Consider the following 19,355-nt stretch of genomic DNA (forward strand, 5'->3'; position numbering starts at 1 on the left):
TGTTGTGCTGATAAGTTGAAGAATGACAGGTGACACCCAGCACAGCCCTTGCACACAGCAGATGTCAATCAGCATTGAGAGGTTAATGTACGACTCACCAGGGTACACTTCTCTTTCATATTATCTCAGGAGACAGACCCCTGCTGTTATGGGGAAATGAATTTGCCTTGAGCTTTCTAAAATGAGAGCTGTGTAAAAAATGGAACAATTTGCAGACACTGATTTTTCTGTCATTCGCAGTTTTCAAGAAACCTGGATGACCCCAAAACAGGGAAATGACAGGGTGCGGTGGGTGGTTTAAAATGCCTGATAACTGTGATATTCCCTAATCATAAACTGAGCAAACTTGCTTAGGTATAAGGAAGTGGACGGTGTTGATGGCTCGGACAGTGTTGGATGGACTGGGCCCCCTTCACGTGAAATGCTCAACGTTTTACCATGCATCCCCGTTATAAGTGAAATGGAGAAAGGAGAGGGTGAGAAAGTTAAATAGTTTAATCAGAGCAGTTTTACAATTCTAAAATTAACAAGCAGACTTGTAATAAAAGAGCTCCAATGTTTGCAAAATGACCTTGCTTCCATTCTGAATCTGCCTTTTTATTTGTAAAGATCAGCATTACATGTAAAAGGACTCAGAATGGAGGAACTGATCTCATCATCCATGTTTTCCCCGATGCAACTGATGAAGTCCCTGAATGGATATTGCTTCAGCTTTGATATTAAAAAAATGGCCTGACAAGAAGTCCTTAACCAACAGCTGGTCACAGGTGGCCGAAAGAAAGAGAAAAACCCACGATGACGTCAAGTGTCAAGTTCATAATGCAACACGTTGTTGGTGGATGACACTGGCTCCAGCTAGACATTAAGCCCACGGCACTTTATACTATGAAGATAATCCTCATGGACGTTCTCTCGCGTGGATCAACTTGCAACTGAAGTTTTTCACTGTTCATTTAAACTTGCATAAGAACATGCAGTGAGTTATTTCTTTTGAAAGTGTGTGGTTGTTGTTTTTTTGCAGTCTGTTGTCATAGAAAGATTTCATAAAGTTGCAAGGTTGCATTGGAGCACGACTGAAACGAGGGCAGGAGCACATGGGGAGGGCGCGTGTGAGTTCAGCGGATGAGAAGAGCCCCTGGTCCTGAGACAGGCTACCCGTCTTTTTAAAAAGTGCACAAACAGCTTTTCTTACCCTCCCCCACCAAAGAAAAAGACTAAAGAAAACAAAAAAAAAACAAAAAACCTCACAAAATCAACCTGAGGAAAAAAAAAGTTGACATAAAGAAAATAAAGATGTTTTTTCATGCACGTATCTTCTGCATAGCTCAACCCACATATAGTAAGGCACTATTTCCCTTCGTCACTGGTGTCCACGCAATCTGTGAAGTGCTGCAGTGCTCTGGGACCCTCCGAGTTCCTTCCAGGATGGAGAAATGAAGAGGCCGATGCGTGTGTCTGCCGCTTCTCTGCAAATGTCCCGTTACTCCAGGCGTCTCAGAAGGACATCTGTCTGTTATGATCGAGTGTCCAGAATGGCTTTCTTTCCAGAGTTCCTATGTTGTCTGTGTATGAGTTTAGATTATTCTTCAGTCTTTATTCTCAAAGAAAATACACAAGGTGGGAGGAGAGCACAGGCAGGTCCTCAGAAACAGAGCTTCCCCGGTCCCAGAGAGCATGTGATGCTGGCAAGTCACAAATCAGCAGGATGTTTACAGGAGACAGAGTCAGAGAGAGAGAGAGAGACAAAGGTCAGAGAGGGAGAGAGTCAGAGAGAGGGAGAGACTGAGAGAGAGAAGAGGAGGGAGAGAGAGGAGAGAGAGAAAAGAGAGAGAGAGAGAGAATGTCTGGGTTTTTGGAGGTGATCTGGGTCTGCGTTAATTTAGCTGGTCTTCATACTGTTTCCGGAAACAGTCCCCGGCTGGGAAAAACTCCCAGCATCTCTCCTGGTACATCTTCCAGACATAAGATTCCTGTAAAAGTAAAGGAAATGTATTAAATCATGCTTTTCCCCAACATCTGTGTGTTCCCACAAAAGAAACATGTGTTGTTCTAAACATCACATGTGCATAATTGTGTAATTGCACATATACATGGATGTTATTGGAGAAGCCCACATTCATTTAAATAGTTCCTAAATATATACCAGACCTTCCTTACTTCTAGTAATAAACACACAAATAATCAATCTTCATTCTGACCATAATATAATAAGGATAAGAAACCTATTTGTGGTATAGGTTTCTGAGATTCTTTAAAAAATATTATTATTAATTGTATCCTTCAAATTCAAACCATTAACAATTGGAAGTAAATATTGTGGAGAGAGAATTTCAAGTAGCCTAAGAAAAACCTTAGACATTTAAGATAAAATTATTTTTAGCTGACCACAGTACTGTGGGTTGAAGTTATTTGAAATCATCTGCTATCTGATTAAGGAATCAAGGACATTCTAATGATCAAACCCCCAGCTCAGCATTTTCAGCTAATAAGAGTTTATGTTTTATGTGAACGTTTACTTTCTGCAAAGGTAATCTTTGCACACTCACCCAGGATAACAGGAATTTTATATTATAATAAGATGCCATAACTAATATCCAAAAGTAATTCCACACCTTCATGTGTGAAATGCACATATGGTGTTCTGACATGTAGGAATTCTCGTCCCATCATTTCTCTCAGGAGATGGTCACCATTTACCTACCTGTCCCGTGTGCTCTGTTTCATCTTTGTTTATGAGATACATCAGAAAAAACCTACAGAGACAGAGAGAGTCATCAGGACCACCCGGGTGGGAATCCCAGCATAAGCATACGCTCTGGTCCGGCTGCAGCCTAACTGTTCACGCTGGTGTCAGTCAGGAAATGGGGCAAAACTGTAGGGCACAGCATGCCATAGGGACCAAAAGCTAAACTTCCTTTTAAAATATGTTTCCAAATGTGTGCACAGATCAACTTACACCTTCTGTGAGCTGCTCTATGCTGGGTCAGGGCTAGGCCCAGCTGCATCTGTATTTACTCACAGGGCAGGAATTTTTATTCCCATTTGAGAAACCGAGGGTTAAAAACGTTCACTAACATGCTATTGTCACACAGCTGTGAATTCCAAGGCCCATCTCTTTTTTGGGGGGTGGGGGTGGGGGGAGTGCCTCCAATGCATCTCTTCTGCTTGATATTAAAACTGGGTCAGAAACTGACTAAGAATAATACTTTACCAAATTTCAGTTTACTCCCAAGTAAGCCAGATTTCCACGTATTAAAAAACAGAAGCCACTTTTAACTGTGTTTCCAATAATCCCTAAGAGATCTGTGGGTCCTCAGAAAAGAAGAATGGAGGGTCCTACATCTCTTGGAAGCAACTGGGGGATTCCTATTAAACAAGATACGAAACCAGATGTGCAGCCGAGGCTCCCTGTCTCCCTGAGTGGCTCAGCACGCATGCTGCTCATCCTCTTCACCTTCCGTGTCACCTTCTAGAAGGAATCGTCACAGGACGGGCTGCAGCTTCGCTTCCTAAGTCTACCTGCTCCTGAGGGAAAGGGAACCCCTCGCTGTGGGTCTTTCTCTCTGGGGTACATAGAGACTGAGCTCAGTCAGACAAAGAAAAGGAGGCCATCTCTCTCCTGTTCTCCAGCCTGCGAGGTGGGGCAGGGGTGTTGGGAGGGGCCGGAAGTCGGAGACAGGCACACTCACAGGTAATTGGCCAGGTTGTGTTCCTGCAAAGTGTGCGTTTCAAAGCCGTGGGGCACCGTGTCAAAGTAATCATTGCCTATGCCACAGATGAAGCACTTGGTCTAGAAGACAAAAGGAATATTAAAGTGTCAGAGTGCGGAAAGCAGAACAAAAGGAGAACACAAGTCCCCACTCAGGGGCAGCTGCAATTACTCAGTATATTAAAAGATCACCACAGAAGGCCGTGCCGAGCACGTGCGTGTCAATTTCCCTGTTGCCACACCGTATCTCGCTGTCGGCTTAAGTGACAGAGACGCCAGCAGCAAGTGACAGAGGCAGAAAGAAGAGCATGGATACGGCTGGCTGAAAAGTGATGTACTGGCCTTGTTTTCTCCAGCCTCAGTGAGAAGGGTCGGGCTTGGGGAACACGCTTATCCGTGACATTGATAAAAGTTATGTAGGCAGGATTGAACATGTCCGCCACTGACCATGCAAACTTGGCTCCCACCTGGATCAAGTCTGACGGCCAAGGGGGAAACGTACAGGTGACCTCCCATGGGGAGGGCCAAGCCAACACCAAGCCGCGAGGCAGTCGGGGGTCGGGCGTGTGTCAGGCACCGCACCAGGCACACAATTCACCGAAGGACATGTACGGTGGGGGACAACTTCCAACTCTAGGCACGAAGTGCCTGCTCTTTCTGTCGCCCTCGTCCTCCCAGCCTCTCTCCACGTGCCCTGGAGGCAGCACCTCGGTCCTGCCACATTGTGCAGGCCGGCTCCATGGAGCCTGAAGGGAAGCAGGCCTTTCCTTTATTATTAGAACTTCACACGCATCAACTCAAATTAATTCTAAGACTGTCAAGCTCGTGAGGCTCCAGCTGCTCATCTTCCTCGCAAATCAGAAGCTGTTAGTGGCGGCATGTTGATGACGGCCCAGCTTCTGGGGCCTCGAATCAAGATGATTAAGCGTCTGTAACATTCTCTCCGCCTCACTGGTCTGTACCGGCCGACACGTTCAGCCGCCAGGTCTTCACGCCACTCAGTGTCTCCTAACTAACCAGGTTCACACCTACCAGCTCCTCCTCTGGGTCACCTCTCAGTTACACTGTGTGTCACTGAGCCACTGTGTGTCACTGAGCCACCATCCTCTGGTGGCTCCCGCTAGAAACCTGGGGCTCACCCCTGCTTGTTCCAAACTCTTTGTCCTCTGCATCTGGCCGACCACTGGTTCTTTCCGGGCCAGGTCCAAAGTACTGCTTGAATCTGTCTGGTTCCTGCATCCTCGGGGCACTTGTTAGCAGAAGCCTCATAATCTCCGACCTAGAACATGCTGACAGGTGCTTCCCCGCCCCGGGTCTGGCCAGTTCCTAGTTCACGCCCCATATTTCAGACTGCAGTTATCTGCTAAGATCTAAGTCCAATCACCTCACTCCACCGTTTAAACCTTTTCTTGTTGCCCACAGCCCGTAAGTTCCACTGCAAACTTCTCAGATGAGTTCTTAGGCTCTGAATGAGCTCACAGGCCCTCACTCTCTCCAGCCCCATCACTAGGATGTAATTAATGCTTCATCCTGAACCACTTATGCTTCCAAGAACAAATCTGCAAAGCAAATTCCCTAAATAGGAGACGTGGTAAACAAACCTCAGGTGGTGACATTCTCTTAGATTCTAATGCGAATGGTGCCCCTGGAGATGTGCACCCTGGGGCTGGTGGGGCTGGTGGGACGGCAGGAGGGAGGTTGCCTAAACCGGCCTGCTCTCTCTCAGACACAAACCTCTGCAATCTTCAGGCCTCAGCTTGGGATCCCTTCTTTTTGGAGCTCCCCTGATCATCCAAGGGGAAGTCAGACACCAGCCCCAGAGGTCCCAGCAAAATCAGGGCTTCCTCCCATGAGGGCGCCCACGCTGCTCTGAAATCGCCTGTGTACTTATTTGTCAGTGAACTCCCCATTCTGAATGGATGGCCTCCTGTTCCTGATGGGTGCACAGTGCCATATGACCGCCTGCATATACCCAGGGCCCACACAGTCCCAGTCTTGTGCAAGGCTCAATTATGTGAATTGCCAGAATGTAAAACAGGCCGAGGGAGCCACACCTTCGTCCTTTCCCTCTTCCTCCCACATTCAGGATTCCTCGATAAAGAGAAGGGGGAAAATGTGTTTGGTCAACAACAAAAAGGCTGAGAAAGGAGCAGTGAGACTGACCTCCATGTCTTCTTTGACCTGTTCCTGTTGGTCTCTCAGTTCGCCAAAAGCATCGATAATTAAACCTAGTGTTAAGTAAAGACACAATTTTATCTTTATCAACCAGAGAATCAAAATGAAATTCATCACCCCTGGCTAACCCTTCCACGGAAGGGAAAATGCGCGGCCACCCTGGAAAAAACGCTCAGAACGTGGGAAAAATGAGCGCACACTTGACGCTCCTACAGGGCTGCGGCATTCTCTCTCTTTGGGGACAGGAATATGTGCAATTAGGGGCCTACACTCCCTAAAATGGGGCTAACAATGAGGTGACAAAGCAGGAAAAATCTTCAGTTAACTTGGCATGGAGACGGTATGAGAAAGAGCGGCTGAGATGTGTGGTTGTAAAGTACAGAAAATTTCACTAAGAGTCTCATGTATTAATGCTGGAAATCCAACATTACCATATTAACTGTGAGGAAAGTGCCTCCAATCATTTTTCCACAAACTCCTCATAAACTTTCCATCTGTCTGTTGTGGCAGCGAGAACCTAACAGCTGCTTCTCTCCTGGGACTCGCTGGCTGCACGTTTTCTTCCAACTGTCTTATGACTTTGCCCTCTTATGAAACACATTATTATTGTTACCCTCAATAGAGACATAAAAAATGGATCATGAATGCTTTAAGCCTGTTCATGCACTTTACCGAAAACAGTACCATTTTATGCCTGTACAACTTAGAGATAATATCACATTTATCGACATTTAATTTAAGCCAGGAAAAATGTGTAAGCAGAGAAAGACAACATGAGTGATTTTTCTGCCGGAGGAAAGCACCACACTCCGCGTTACCTTGGGTGAAAGGAAGGACTAACGGGTCGATATGGAACTGCGGTTGTGAGCAAGGGCTCTGGGTCCAGACCCCGGGGGTTTGGTTCCGGCCCTCACTCTGTCCAGCTATGCCCTTGGGCCAAGAGACTTAGACATGCTACTGCTTATTTTCATCAAATGCGAACACTACCACCATCTCACAGGGCTCATTCAATGTGCATCTTTTTTTTTTTTTTTAACTTTTCAACAACCCTATGGCTCTGAGATTTAATTAATCTCCATTTGATAGACCCAAAGAGGTTAACCAGCTCACCCACCCAAAGTTGTAAAGCTCGTCAGAGGCAGGGCTGGGAATCAAAGCCAGGTAAGCGCGCTTTCCATTGTGTTATGTGAAAGGAGGCCAAAGGGCCGTGGGTCCACCTTCCCCTAGACCCCAAGAGTCCCATGCTTCTTTGTTTTCCCCTCCACAGATTTCAAAAGAAGAACGTCTGAAAGGGAAAGCTCTATTTGGCTCTTCTAGAAAACACTCGACACTCTTACCCTCCCTTCAAGGTCAGGGGAACACAGGATGACTCGAACTCCCCGTCCTTACCTTGTATGATGGCCAAGAGGATGACAATTACAAAGAAGAAGAAGGTGATGTCGAAGATGATGCGATAGATCTCATACTCGTCACCGGCAGGGTCCTCGATTTCATCCCCAATGCCCCCTCCGGCACGAACCCCGACATACATGTGGAACATGTAGCACTGGGGAAAGAGAGACGCAGTCACTTCCTGCCCTCACTTCCTGCCCTCAAAGAGAGACACAGTCACTTCCTGCCCTCACTTCCCGTCCTCCTAGAGAGACGCAGTCACTTCCTGCCCTCACTTCCCATCCTCCTAGAGAGATGCAGTCACTTCCTGCCCTCATTTCCTGCCCTCATAGAGAGACACAGTCACTTCCTGCCCTCACTTCCCGGAGGGATGCTTCCATTTCCATTCCATGGCCTCAGGCTCTCTCTCCAGCTCCTGATCTTTACTCTGGGGCTCTGAGATTCTCTGCGTGCTCTGCTGCCTGTTTTTGTTTCAGCATCTGTCATTGTCATGCAGACTCTGCCCTCACAGTCTGGTCCATTAACAAATGCTGCCTCTGTCACACCTCGTGGAAAAGGAAAGCGCCTCACCAGCATCTGGCGTATGTTACCCCGCTAAGATCTCATTAAGATCCACAAATCTGTATTGAACTGCACTGCTCATTGTTTTTTTTTTTTTTTTGAGCATCACAGACCTAGAAAAGGGGACGCAAACACCTAATGTATAACACGATGGAGTCTTAGAAATTAAGGTAGAAAAATAAACAGCCTTCACACTCACACTCTCCTCACTTATCTTATGTGAATATGACACTGAAATATTTTTATACTCTAATATCTAGAATAAAGAAGAAAGACAGAGGGAAGAGCCAGGGAGGACACAGCAGCTCACTGTTTAAATCCTGAAACAATAAAGCATCCTACAATAAAGAGAGCACAAGTGCCCACCACAGAAAGGACGAGCTATGGGGCAGGGTCCCTCACCCCAGCACAGTTCACATTTGAAGCCCGAGGACGCTTTGTTGTGGGTTCTGTTCTGTGAACAAGGACTGAAAAGATATGAGGGGCCAGCTGTTCTCATGGAGACCTCACAGCCTCAACCCATAGACCTCACATTCTCAGATCACCTTAGAAAGCACCAACTGCTGACAAATGACAAAGAACAAGCAGCAAGGTGACACCCACACGTTCACAGTTCAACAGCTAATGTATCGATAGATGCGGAATATAAAATGTTTCCTGGGTCAGATGCCTGGAATTTAATGAGCAGAATTAACTAAAGCTTGTGTCACTCAGAAAAGAGGCCTGCCAGCTGGCATACAATGAGCCAGGAGCACCGCAAGGCCGCTCTGCCCTGTCCCCCGCCAGCTTCTCTGCTGGGTCACAGTCTCGTGCACAGGGGCCAGAAAGCCCTTCAGAGGCACAGATGAGACTGAACCTGACTATGCACCCGGGTCTCCTAGAGACGTGAACATTCAGCTTCCGGGGCCAGCTACTGAATCAGTCTCTGGAAGTAAAAGTTTGAAGGCAGCCACTATAGAAAACCCCTTGGGTCATGGCATTCATTTCTTAGAACTGTGTGTCTAAAAAGGTGCTTGAAACGGTTAACAGTGGATCTCTGGGAAGAGGAAATCTTATTTTCACGTATGCTCGTGCATACTGCTGTAACTGTTTTTGCCGTATGCATTTCTTATTAAGAAAATATTGGGGTTATGTTTTTTCTCTGAATCTATCCTCATACGTACGTAACTATGGCCATAGGAAATGGATAGCATCATCACTGCAACCGTACCCTCCATTTAATGAACTAACAGAAGCCATCCTTCCTGGCCTCACCATCCTCTGCTTTGCTTGTGATCCCCGTCTCAGGGCAAGGGACTCCATCTGGACAATCTACCGGGCTCTGGTCTGCCACCTCTCCATGTCTAATGCTGGCCCGCAGGTGCCCACACCGACACCCGTGGTGGGCCAGCAGGGTCACTGTGGTTCCCAGTCCAGGCCTGCTTGTTTGACACATACAGGATAAGACCACCCAGCTGGTTCCTCCTGCTCATTCCGGCTGACTGTCTGAAACTTTTGGGTTGTAATTTGCTTCCCACACAGAGTTCTGTAGGGAAGAGAACGTGTCGACTTGTTGCGTGAGCAGGATGTTGGTATTCTGACTCATGCATCCGACTCTTAGGAGCCTCGTTAATGTGAGTTTGTCCTCAAGAGAATGAATCACTGTTAGTTTCTAGACATGGAGAGTCAGAGACCAAGTCACCACAGCAAATGCCTCATCTTTTCAGATCTCTGGTCAGCCATCTCTCCTGGCTCACCTTCATTCTGTGACTGCCCTAAGAGTTTTGAGAAAGGGGTTCCACCATATTTCAGTAACAGACTGATGGCTATACTGCAAAGATGGGTAGAGTCTTGTGCATTTGGTTATCTGGGCTCAATAAGACACCAAATGTAAACAGAGAAAAATGCACAGTGCACCTGGGGGATTTTGATATTGATTTTCCCACCCTGTCCCTCCCTCCACGTCCTGGCTGTCTCCAGAGCCAGCAGGCAGAAGCCGCTGGGTGCAGTGTGAAGCAAGGCAACACCCACTAACATGGCTGCCAGGCTCTCAGCTGTCAGACTTTCATTCTGCCCCTGAAAATGGAAATGCTTTCATCCATCTTCCTTTTAATAGAATCTGCTTCAACCTGGATAATAAGAGCTGGAGGATAGAAAGAATTCCGCGGGACAAAAGATATGGGATCTGCGCAATAAGCAAAGGAGGTGGCTGGTGCTACAAAAATTGGGACTAGGCAGTTGTTAATTCCAAGGTGTACGCTCCTATGCCCCTCCCCCATCCACCTCCTACGAGGCTTTGTCCTGGGTTCACCGCTGTGCAGGCCGCCTTTAGGAAACTCGAGGGGGACCAGCTTCGGTGGATTGGTGAAGATCCTTATAAGATCTTTATCTCAGCAAACAAAAGGACAGCCAGAGGTAGGGAGACAGAGAGAGTGAGAGAGGGCGAGCTAGAGGGACAGGTCATTTGTTGGGAAGGTAGGATAAAATAAGCGATTTAGAACAATTACCTAAACAGCTTACCTCCCGAGAAATGTACACTCTATCTCAACCACCTGGAAAGCTTTTTCCAAAATACACAGGTCTGATCCCTTCCCTGCCGGTTTGGTTCCAGGGGTCTGGGGTGGATGTGTAAGAGCTGCCCTGGTGATTCCTCTGTGCATCTCAGGGTGAGGACCTACCCTTTTGAGATGAATGCCTCCGCCCGCCCCTTGTAGATTCTGAGTCAAGCTCCCTGGTCTCCAGCTACAATCAGCTTTTGCCCTGGGCTTTAGAACTTTAGATCATTTTTCACTTTCTCCTCCTAAATTCTTGCATAAGAGCTTCAAATTCCATCAGGATACTGCTGGTTTAATTAGATTCCCAGGCTCAAAACACCAAAATCCTAAATAAGCAAGTAAAAAAGAAAGAAATGCAAATGTGAATCCCGGGTCTGTATAGCTGCAGCCACAGCGCCACCTGCTGTAAGTTCTGGGGCACTGCAGGGTGAATCAGGTCCCTGTGAAAACCTGCACCATCCCCTTCAGACCCCAAGAAACAACCTGAAACAACAGGCAACGGGAACTCAGGGTGATGTGGAGACAAGGTGACGCGAGGGAGGAAAGCCTGTCTCAGTGTGAACGCAATGAAGACTTCACCCTGTGCAAGGGAATGTGAGGGAGACCAGCACAAAGCAAGGATTCTCTCTGACGAACTCAATTCAATTACAGGTGCTACTGCCGGTGGTGCTGCTGTCCTGCTGGCCGCTTGCTCTCACCTGCCTCTAACTTCCTGAGCGCGACAGTAAGTGATTGAGTGATCGGTGACATTTTAATCGTGGCTGGCCTTTCAAGCCCTCGCTGCACAAGTGTTGATAAGAGGCAAACTGAACAAGGTTTTTAGACCTAACACTGCAAGGTTCGTCCAGAGTCAATGCGACTCCTGACACGGGGGTTTTCAGGACAATCAGCTGGATGGGCCTGTCTGGTCCATGACCGGCAGCAGTGAGGAGCCTGAGCTGAGAGGCCGCTGGTGTCCTGGAGCTGACTTTTCTCTCGAAAGAAAGCAGCAGCTAAGCTGTGCACGGACGGTGCCTCCAGCCTCACCCAGCCAAAGGCCGCACAGCACGTTTTCCTGTTATGGAGAGGTGTGAGCACCCACACAGAGCTCAGCGGGGGCGCTCCCACCCACAAGGACAGAAACTCCTCAGGCGGAACAAACTCCAGGCCTTTCTCGGTCCTGAGCCCACGGGTGGAAACACCCAGGGGCCTTCTTTCCTCCTCCTGATGTGAGCATCCTCTCCCCTTCTCTCCACACCTCCCGTGGAGTTGGGTAAAATGAACCAGGGGACAACAGCCGCCTTCCTAGCCCACCTCTTGTTCAAATGATGCAGCTTCTTCAAATGAACGGAAGCAGTGGGAATTCCCAGGAGAGCAGGATTCCCACGTGGTAATCTCTGTTGCCACGAGGCCAATGTGAACAGGGTCAGCCATGACCCCTGATGTGAGGAGACCAGGACACTTGCAGGGCCTTCCTGCGGCAGGAGGTGGGGGAGGGTCTAAGGTCGCGTACCGTCCCCACATCTAACACAGGCACTGACTTTCACTACCTGAAGTCACCCTTATGTCCACCAGTCCTGAGAAAGTCCTTGAGCACCACACCCTCTGGGACTGAGAGACCACAGCACAGCTTCCTGACCTGAGGCTGATGGATTTTGAGATTTAGAATCATCGGGTGTTTCTCCTCGAAGGGAAACGAATCTCCCCAGAGTCACTGTAGGCAAACGGCCTGAGGTCAGTATTAACTGACCCTCCTTTGGCCCCGTCGCCGCCCCCAGCCTCTGCTCTGCTCCCTGGCCCTGGGCAGCTAGTACCCCACATCTTCAGGGTCACGGCACAGACAGGAAGGTGGATATTAAAGGCAGCTCACAGGAGGGAGATGAAGGCTCTCTAAGGTCTCTCCTTACGCGGCCTGGAACAGATGGGGATGTGGGATGCAGGAGGGGTGTAGTGTCACATGTTAGTGACTCCGGTGGAGGTCACTGCTAGCCACCAGTCAGTCTCTTATTGCAGAAGTTCTCTCTCTCCTTGATCTGTGGTCCTACTCCCTATAGGAACCCTTGTTAGCCGTCCCTTCTGTTTCCTTCCAGATATGCGGTTCTAGCATATCTAATATATACATTCTAGCATGTTGGAGTGTGTGTGTGATCTTCCTCTTATACAATTAGGATTCTATCACAACACTGTTCAGGGTCTTGCTCCTCCACCCCTCCCCCCCCAAAACACACACTTAAATGTAATTTGTGTGTCCTTCCTTACCAGCATGTACAGATTTGTCTTAAATATTGGGTTGTCAGAAAAATCATGACATATTTTTTTCTATGTTTTTCATTGCAAAAATATGTCATGACTTTTCCAACAACCGAACACATTTCCATTATATAGATTTACCATGACTGATTCATCAATCAGCACTCTATTGATGATAATTTAGGTTGTTTCCAATTTGTGATAGCAGTGGCCTATTGGTGAAAAAACATTTAGATTTTACTAGCAGTGGCACTTACAGGCCAAAGGGTAGGTACACTTACAAATTTGACAGATATTGCAAAATTTCTCTAAAATTGTGTTAATTGAAATTCCCAACAAGCGTTCATGAAAGTGCCAGTTTTTCCATCAATTCAACAAGTCTGGGCATTAACAACCTTTGATATTTTGCAAACCTGACAGGTGAAAGGTGGCAACTGATTGTTTTGATTCATTTCTCTAATTGTGAGAGAGGCTAAGCATTCTTCCATATTTAGAAGCCAGCTGAATTTGTTTACTGCGGATTGTCTACTCATATAATTTGCTCATTTTTCCTACTTGCTCGTTTATTTCTTCTTACTGATGTGATGAGGATTCTGTTAATTAAGGATACTGGCCCTCTGGTATAGTGTCAAATATATTTTTCTCCATTCATCATTTGTTTTTAAGACTGCTTATAGTTGTTTCTTTTGAATGTAACTATTTATGCTTTCATGGATCCTAAGCTTTTATGTCATGCTCAGAAATACCTTTCTCCATCTAAAAATTGTTATTAGTTCAAATGTCAAATTCTGTTCTAACATTTTTTTTTGGCATTGAAATATTTGTTCCACAGAATTTATTTGTATTTAAAGAACTAGGTTGATATCCATTTTTGGCCACTTTCCCCAAGTGGGGTGTCCATGGTACCATTCCCATTTATTGAATTATTTTTCATTCCATGATTTCAAAAGCCATTTTTATCATATTTTTAATTTCTACTTGCATCTGAATCTATTTCTGGGCTCTAATCTGTTCCATTGATTTGTCATTCTCTAGTACAAAAGCTGTCTTAATTACTAGTCTTTACAGTATTAATCGTTCTCATTACTCTTTGGGGACATTTATTTTTTCTAGAGTAATTTTAGTATAAATGATGTCTCAATTATTTACTTTACCACCAACCCCAATTATGTAGGCATCTCAATTTGGAGCTCAGTGAGGGAGTCGTCTTTCCAGCGGAGTTCCTGACTTGATTTAATTTCCCTTCCCTATCTAAGGTCTCAGGTATGGTCATTTCTGATTGGCCTGTATCAGACAGGCAGGTTAGAGAACAGTGATAAGGCAATATGAAACCTTTAACATCTGCTGATTTTAAAACCGAGACTAGGGAGGTTTGAAACAACTACTTGACTTGGAGTCAGGGCAACCAGTTGGCTCAGTTGGTTAGAGCTCAGTGCTCATAACACCAAGGTTGCCAGTTCAATCCCCACGTGGGCCACTGAGCTGCGCCCTCCACAACTAGATTGAAACAACTACTTGACTTGGAGCTGATGGGTCCTGGAAAAACACACTGCTCCCCAATAAAAAAAAATAAACTAATAAAAAAAAAAGATATATTTTGGACTTAGCTTCAGTGAAAGTCACTAAGGTGAATAAATAACAAGGCTTCAAAATGTTCCCCAGGGAGATGATGTTCCCTGCCACCCTGGAACGTATGCACGACAGGCTGGGGTTCGCATGAATCCTTCCAGCTCTCCCTGCGTTACTCAGGAATTCTGCTCAGGTCCAGGTGCCACAGGTGTGCAGAGTCAGCAGAAAAGGGTACACACTCACCGTTAGCATATCATCACATTTCATATCTGGCGTATCACCGTCTTCACTTTTATTGTAGAATTTTCGGAAAAAGTTGAATGCCACGACAGTATATAGGTATACGACAACGGCTAATAAGCCGACTGTTAGTACCAGCTGGAAAGCAACGTGACATTGAACATGCATTAGAAATATGAGACATGTGACAATGGTGTGCACTCTAAGGGTACAAACCTGGATTGACTGACATGAAGCTAACAGGATCCATGCCTCATACACCTTCCTTCCCACCCAGTGGGGAAATTTGTTTTTATATTCTCTTCATTTTATCAAGTTGTCAGACTATTTTACTCAAAACTTGACTAATTGGCTAGCGAGTGCCTACCATAGCTAGAATATAAATATAAACTCTGATTTAATTTCATATCCAAATTGATATTAATAATATTAATAAGCAGCTTAAAACATTCATTTTTGTATCATGTAAATACTCGGCACTAGATACTACATTAAGGTCTTTCTTTTTATAAGGTCTATTCCCTTTAAATTATTTACATTCCTAATTAAATCTCATTTTAATGGTAACAACTATATATAGTTCCAGGTGTATACTAGACTAGTCAGGAAGATTCACTTCATAAATTATATAAATAGCTAACTACTATTGTACACCTCAAACTAATATAAAATCATACTAAATGTCAACTATAATTGAAAAATTAAAAAATGGGGGGTGGGAGGAGAAAGCTGAAGGGGAATAAGAGATCCAAATTTCCAGGTATAAAACAAATAAGTCATGGGGATGTAATGTAAAGCATAGGGAATATAGTCAATAATATTGTGATAGCGTGGTACAGTGTCAGGTGGTTGCTGGACTTCTCATGGTGATCACTTCTTTAGGTATATAAATAAATAACTATGGTTTATATCTGAAACTAATATATTATTGTATGTTAGCTATATTTTAATAAAAATCTTTTAAAAATAATTTAAAAATTGTATCATTTTTGTTATGATAGTAAGATGGGTTGTAAGTAATTTTTTCTTTCAATTACATTTCTAAACTAAATAAGAATTTGTATTGCTTTTGCCATCTGGGTATACACAACTGTCAATAATGTGTAATATAAATGTTTTAAAATAAAACTGTGCTTTGTTAACATAAAGTGCAAGACACTTTAGCAGCTGATAACCAGCACTATGTGAAGGCTAATTTTTTCAATGTATAATTGTTACAGTTTAAAAGGTCTTCTTTCAGCTCTATGTAATCTTTCTTTAATTCCAAACTATACCTTTATAGAATGTATGTTTAAAATGTGACTTTCACCAAGTTGGTGAGAATATTTTTCTAGTTCTATCACAAAAATTACAAATACACTATTTTTTATGTCACTTCTTTCGATAACAACACAACCCTTTGTTCTTGATGGTGTCAGCATATATTAAGTCTTTTACAGATTGCTTTATAATTATCCTGAGAATTATAAACAGAGGGCTTAATTCACTTCTATAAATTAAGTACAAAGCCACTGTAAATTTCCACATGATTACTTTTAAGGACTATTAAGTTCTACATATTTCTGCAAATGAAAAACTGATACTTCAAAAGTAAAGGAATAATCACAACAGTTTAAAAATTAATAAAAGTAGCTCCAGATATATTGTGAAACACACAATAGGTTCAGCATCTCAGTTCTCTAAATATATTAGGATCTCAAAACCAATTTGCTGACTGACTGATGAATCAACATCATACGCTTTTTGTCACTGGACTCAAGATGGGCCACACACATCAAATTCGGGTTCAGACACTCAACTGACAAATATAAGAACAATGCTGACATTTCGAAAACGAAAGATCATGATAATGTGAATTTACTGTGGACACAGTTCAAGGTGTTTGGAGGGGCACTGACTGAAAAATATACTGGATTATGAGATTCTGGAAAAGAAGGACTCTGTTTATCTAAATAACTAACATAGCATGTGTCACCTCCCAGTGGACACTTGATAGAGAATGAATCAATAAATGCATGCTTCTCAAGTGCGTTTATTAATAATAAAAGTTTTAACACTGCACTTGGGTTCCATTAAAACATAAATTGATTATCTGGAACTCAGCCAGTTTTCCTCCAAGTAAGTATGACCTTGTCAAGCATGAAATATTATTATTCTTTTTGTTCAATTTAAAAGTGGAGAAAAGGTCCCATGAGTAATCCAGTTTTGAAATATTATGTTAAATTAGGAATAGGGCACTTCATGTTTCTTACTAACACGAGTGTGTCAGGACGCTGCAACACATTTGGCTCCCCAGCGTCATGTGGAGCAAGCAAACACACTGGGACAAAATGACAAGTGTTCTCCTGAGTGCTGGATGTGCCCGGGCCTGTGCTAAGCCCTCCATGTTCACAAAAACTCCATAAGGGAGGTACTCTTCCTGTATTCATTTTACAAAACAGGGAGATGAGATCTAAAAACATTAAATAATTTATCCAAAGTCACCTAGACTTGAATGCAGATCAAGGGGCTTCTCAAACTACTAATCTTCATGGTTTATAAAAGTGCAGCTGCTCCGTTCAAAAAAAATCTTTAAAACTGTACATTGTCATCTGAGATCTGGCTTTATGTTTGTTGGTCTATGTGTTGCCTTTTCAGCGTTTGTGGGAGGAGAAAAAGGTAAACGCTTACCTGCTTGCCATTGTGAGTTACCGATGACAAGATGGTTCTCAACGTCTTGAACCCCATGGCAATGTCAAGAAGGTGAGCAGCAAAAAAGAAGTTGTTATAGTGTCCGAGAATGGACATGGTCATGTACCAGGCAAGGTAGAGGAAGGACTGTTGGGAAGAACCGGAAAAGGCATGTCAGAAAACAGAACACGTGACTATCGTGATGAGCTAGCCTGGCTTCATTCGATGGGAATCACCCCATTTACTTTATCTTCTTAGACTATAAACGTATAGAATTCAAATGGTATGACCAGGCCTCCTTTTTATTCAGGGGAGTTGCTTCCACTGTTAGAGAAGAAATTAGCTGCAAGACACGTTATTAACAGGTGACAGTTCTAGAACATACTTACAAGACATGGCTTTGGTTTTGCACTCTTAGGAGGGTTCTGGGCCCATGGCTCGGTGAGGTGGGGGTGGAGGCAGGAGAATCTGGGGTGTCAACAGTCCTTAGGGGAATGGAACTCATGTTTACTCTAAGTCAATGCTAAAATGAGAGTGAGATTTTGGGACTAAATGAGCTGTGTTGGGAGAAGTACAGAGGCAGAGCAGAGGACGGCCTGAGGGTCTGATCCTATTTCCGTGTGTGAGGGGGGTGGGAACTGGGATCCCACAGCAGAAATGCATAGTTGACCTATTTGGCTGAGCCTCATGGTTCAACAGCAACTTCCCAGACCAGCAAATGGGGGCATAAAGCAATTGATAGTAACAATTACTTAAACTGAAAAGTCTAAGAATCAAACGTGAAGCTATTGAGCAAGCCAGTAAAATGTGATGGTCTGCCCTTGGCAGCTGGTGACTTTTAGTAACAGGTGGTTTTTTTCATTATATTTGGATATGTACTTAGATCCTATGTTTATTTCATAGGCTCTTAGGTTCTTTGGTGAAAGAAGGATCGATCGAGAAAAAGAACACAATAATATATTTAATTTGGGGGAAACTAAAATTTATCACAATGAATGTTTTTAATTTTTTATGTATTTAGAACTTTCTTTTTAATGTCTACAAAACATTGATGTATGCCACTACCCAACTGAAACCTACAAGAAAATACACATCAATTTGCCTCTCAGTTTCTTTTTTCTTGTGTACATATATTTTCGTTTTAATCTTTCAACTACTGAAAGAAATGGAACAAAAGGTGGGCTCATTAATCCTATATTTCTGTGGGTCCTGCCCAGCTCTGGTCTGATTAACTGAATGGACTTTTGAATAACTCTCTTCAGTAACCATCTCTCCGCCTGCAGAAGCTAACACCCAGCCAATGAGCGTGCTGGTCCTCTGCGGAAGCGAAGCAGCTTACGTTGTCAGTGAAAACGACTCCGAGTTTCCACATCTGATACTTGACGTCAATGGAGTTCAGGCTGGAAAGACAAGGAGAAGCGTTTGTACAGTTTCCAGAGCCTGCTGCAGTCACTTCCCAGGGGTGAGCCCGGCACCGTCCCGGGAGATTCGTTCTAGCCCAGGTGCCACAGGCAGAACCGAGAGCTCGCGGGACCATGCATCCCAGAGTTTTGTGAGGCTTTTAAGAGGGATCTTGGAAAATAAAACTAAACATCACCACCTTCGTCTTCCTTTATTTAAGAAAAGTTCTTTCTTTTTCACTTTTTCCCTCCTCCATTAAATATAAGCTCAGCTCACTTAGAATGTGACAATTATTCCTGGGAACTGTACTAAATTCACCACCATCTGTGCATCCAGTTTCCTACTAACTTACATTATACATTGGTGGCTGTATTCCAACAGAATAATTTTCACTTCAACTAATAAAAATTTGCATAAACATCCACAGTAATTTTATAACTATACTGATTTTGCCAGTGAAAGGGCCTTTCCATTTTGTTTTTGTTTCCTTTTGTTTTCAGAAACCTTCCCTTCTGTACCCAAGAAGGAATGTATCCTCTCCCTGTCCTCATAGTTCTTTATGTGTGTGTCCGTCCGTATGTATTTCTCCCCAACGCCCAGCACATCATCTCATACACTCAGTGTTGAATAAGTACATGTGGAGTGAATAAATCTTAACATAAATATTCATGATCTTTGCAGATTAAAATGCACATAGATTAAAACATACCATTTCATTTTTTTAGAACTTGCCACTGATTTATGAGCTAGAAATGATAACTTTGCCAGCCTTTCCAATATTCCAGATAATTGCTATGACAGAATATGACATAATAAACGATAATATAATATTAGTATTGCTTTCAAATGGCCTTCTCTAGACTTACTGTTTTAGT

General features: G+C 44.1%; 1 protein-coding gene across 1 annotated transcript in view; it reads right to left on the minus strand.

Moving 5' to 3' along the window:
- Positions 1-477: 477 nt before the first annotated feature.
- The window catches only part of LOC109373962 (ryanodine receptor 2-like), a 152,164-nt gene continuing 133,286 nt past the window's right edge, over positions 478-19,355 (minus strand). Inside the window, exons 39-46 of the mRNA XM_019628228.1 lie at positions 18,419-18,479; positions 17,080-17,226; positions 14,413-14,547; positions 7,274-7,430; positions 5,873-5,937; positions 3,690-3,790; positions 2,702-2,753; positions 478-1,970 (exon numbers count right to left, since the gene is read on the minus strand). Of these exons, the coding sequence (XP_019483773.1) occupies positions 1,875-1,970; positions 2,702-2,753; positions 3,690-3,790; positions 5,873-5,937; positions 7,274-7,430; positions 14,413-14,547; positions 17,080-17,226; positions 18,419-18,479 (814 nt within the window). The 3' untranslated portion in view covers positions 478-1,874. The remainder of the gene's footprint in view (positions 1,971-2,701; positions 2,754-3,689; positions 3,791-5,872; positions 5,938-7,273; positions 7,431-14,412; positions 14,548-17,079; positions 17,227-18,418; positions 18,480-19,355) is intronic.

The sequence above is a fragment of the Hipposideros armiger genome, unplaced genomic scaffold (assembly GCF_001890085.2).
Source record: "Hipposideros armiger isolate ML-2016 unplaced genomic scaffold, ASM189008v1 scaffold_762, whole genome shotgun sequence".
Classification (NCBI taxonomy): domain Eukaryota; kingdom Metazoa; phylum Chordata; class Mammalia; order Chiroptera; family Hipposideridae; genus Hipposideros; species Hipposideros armiger.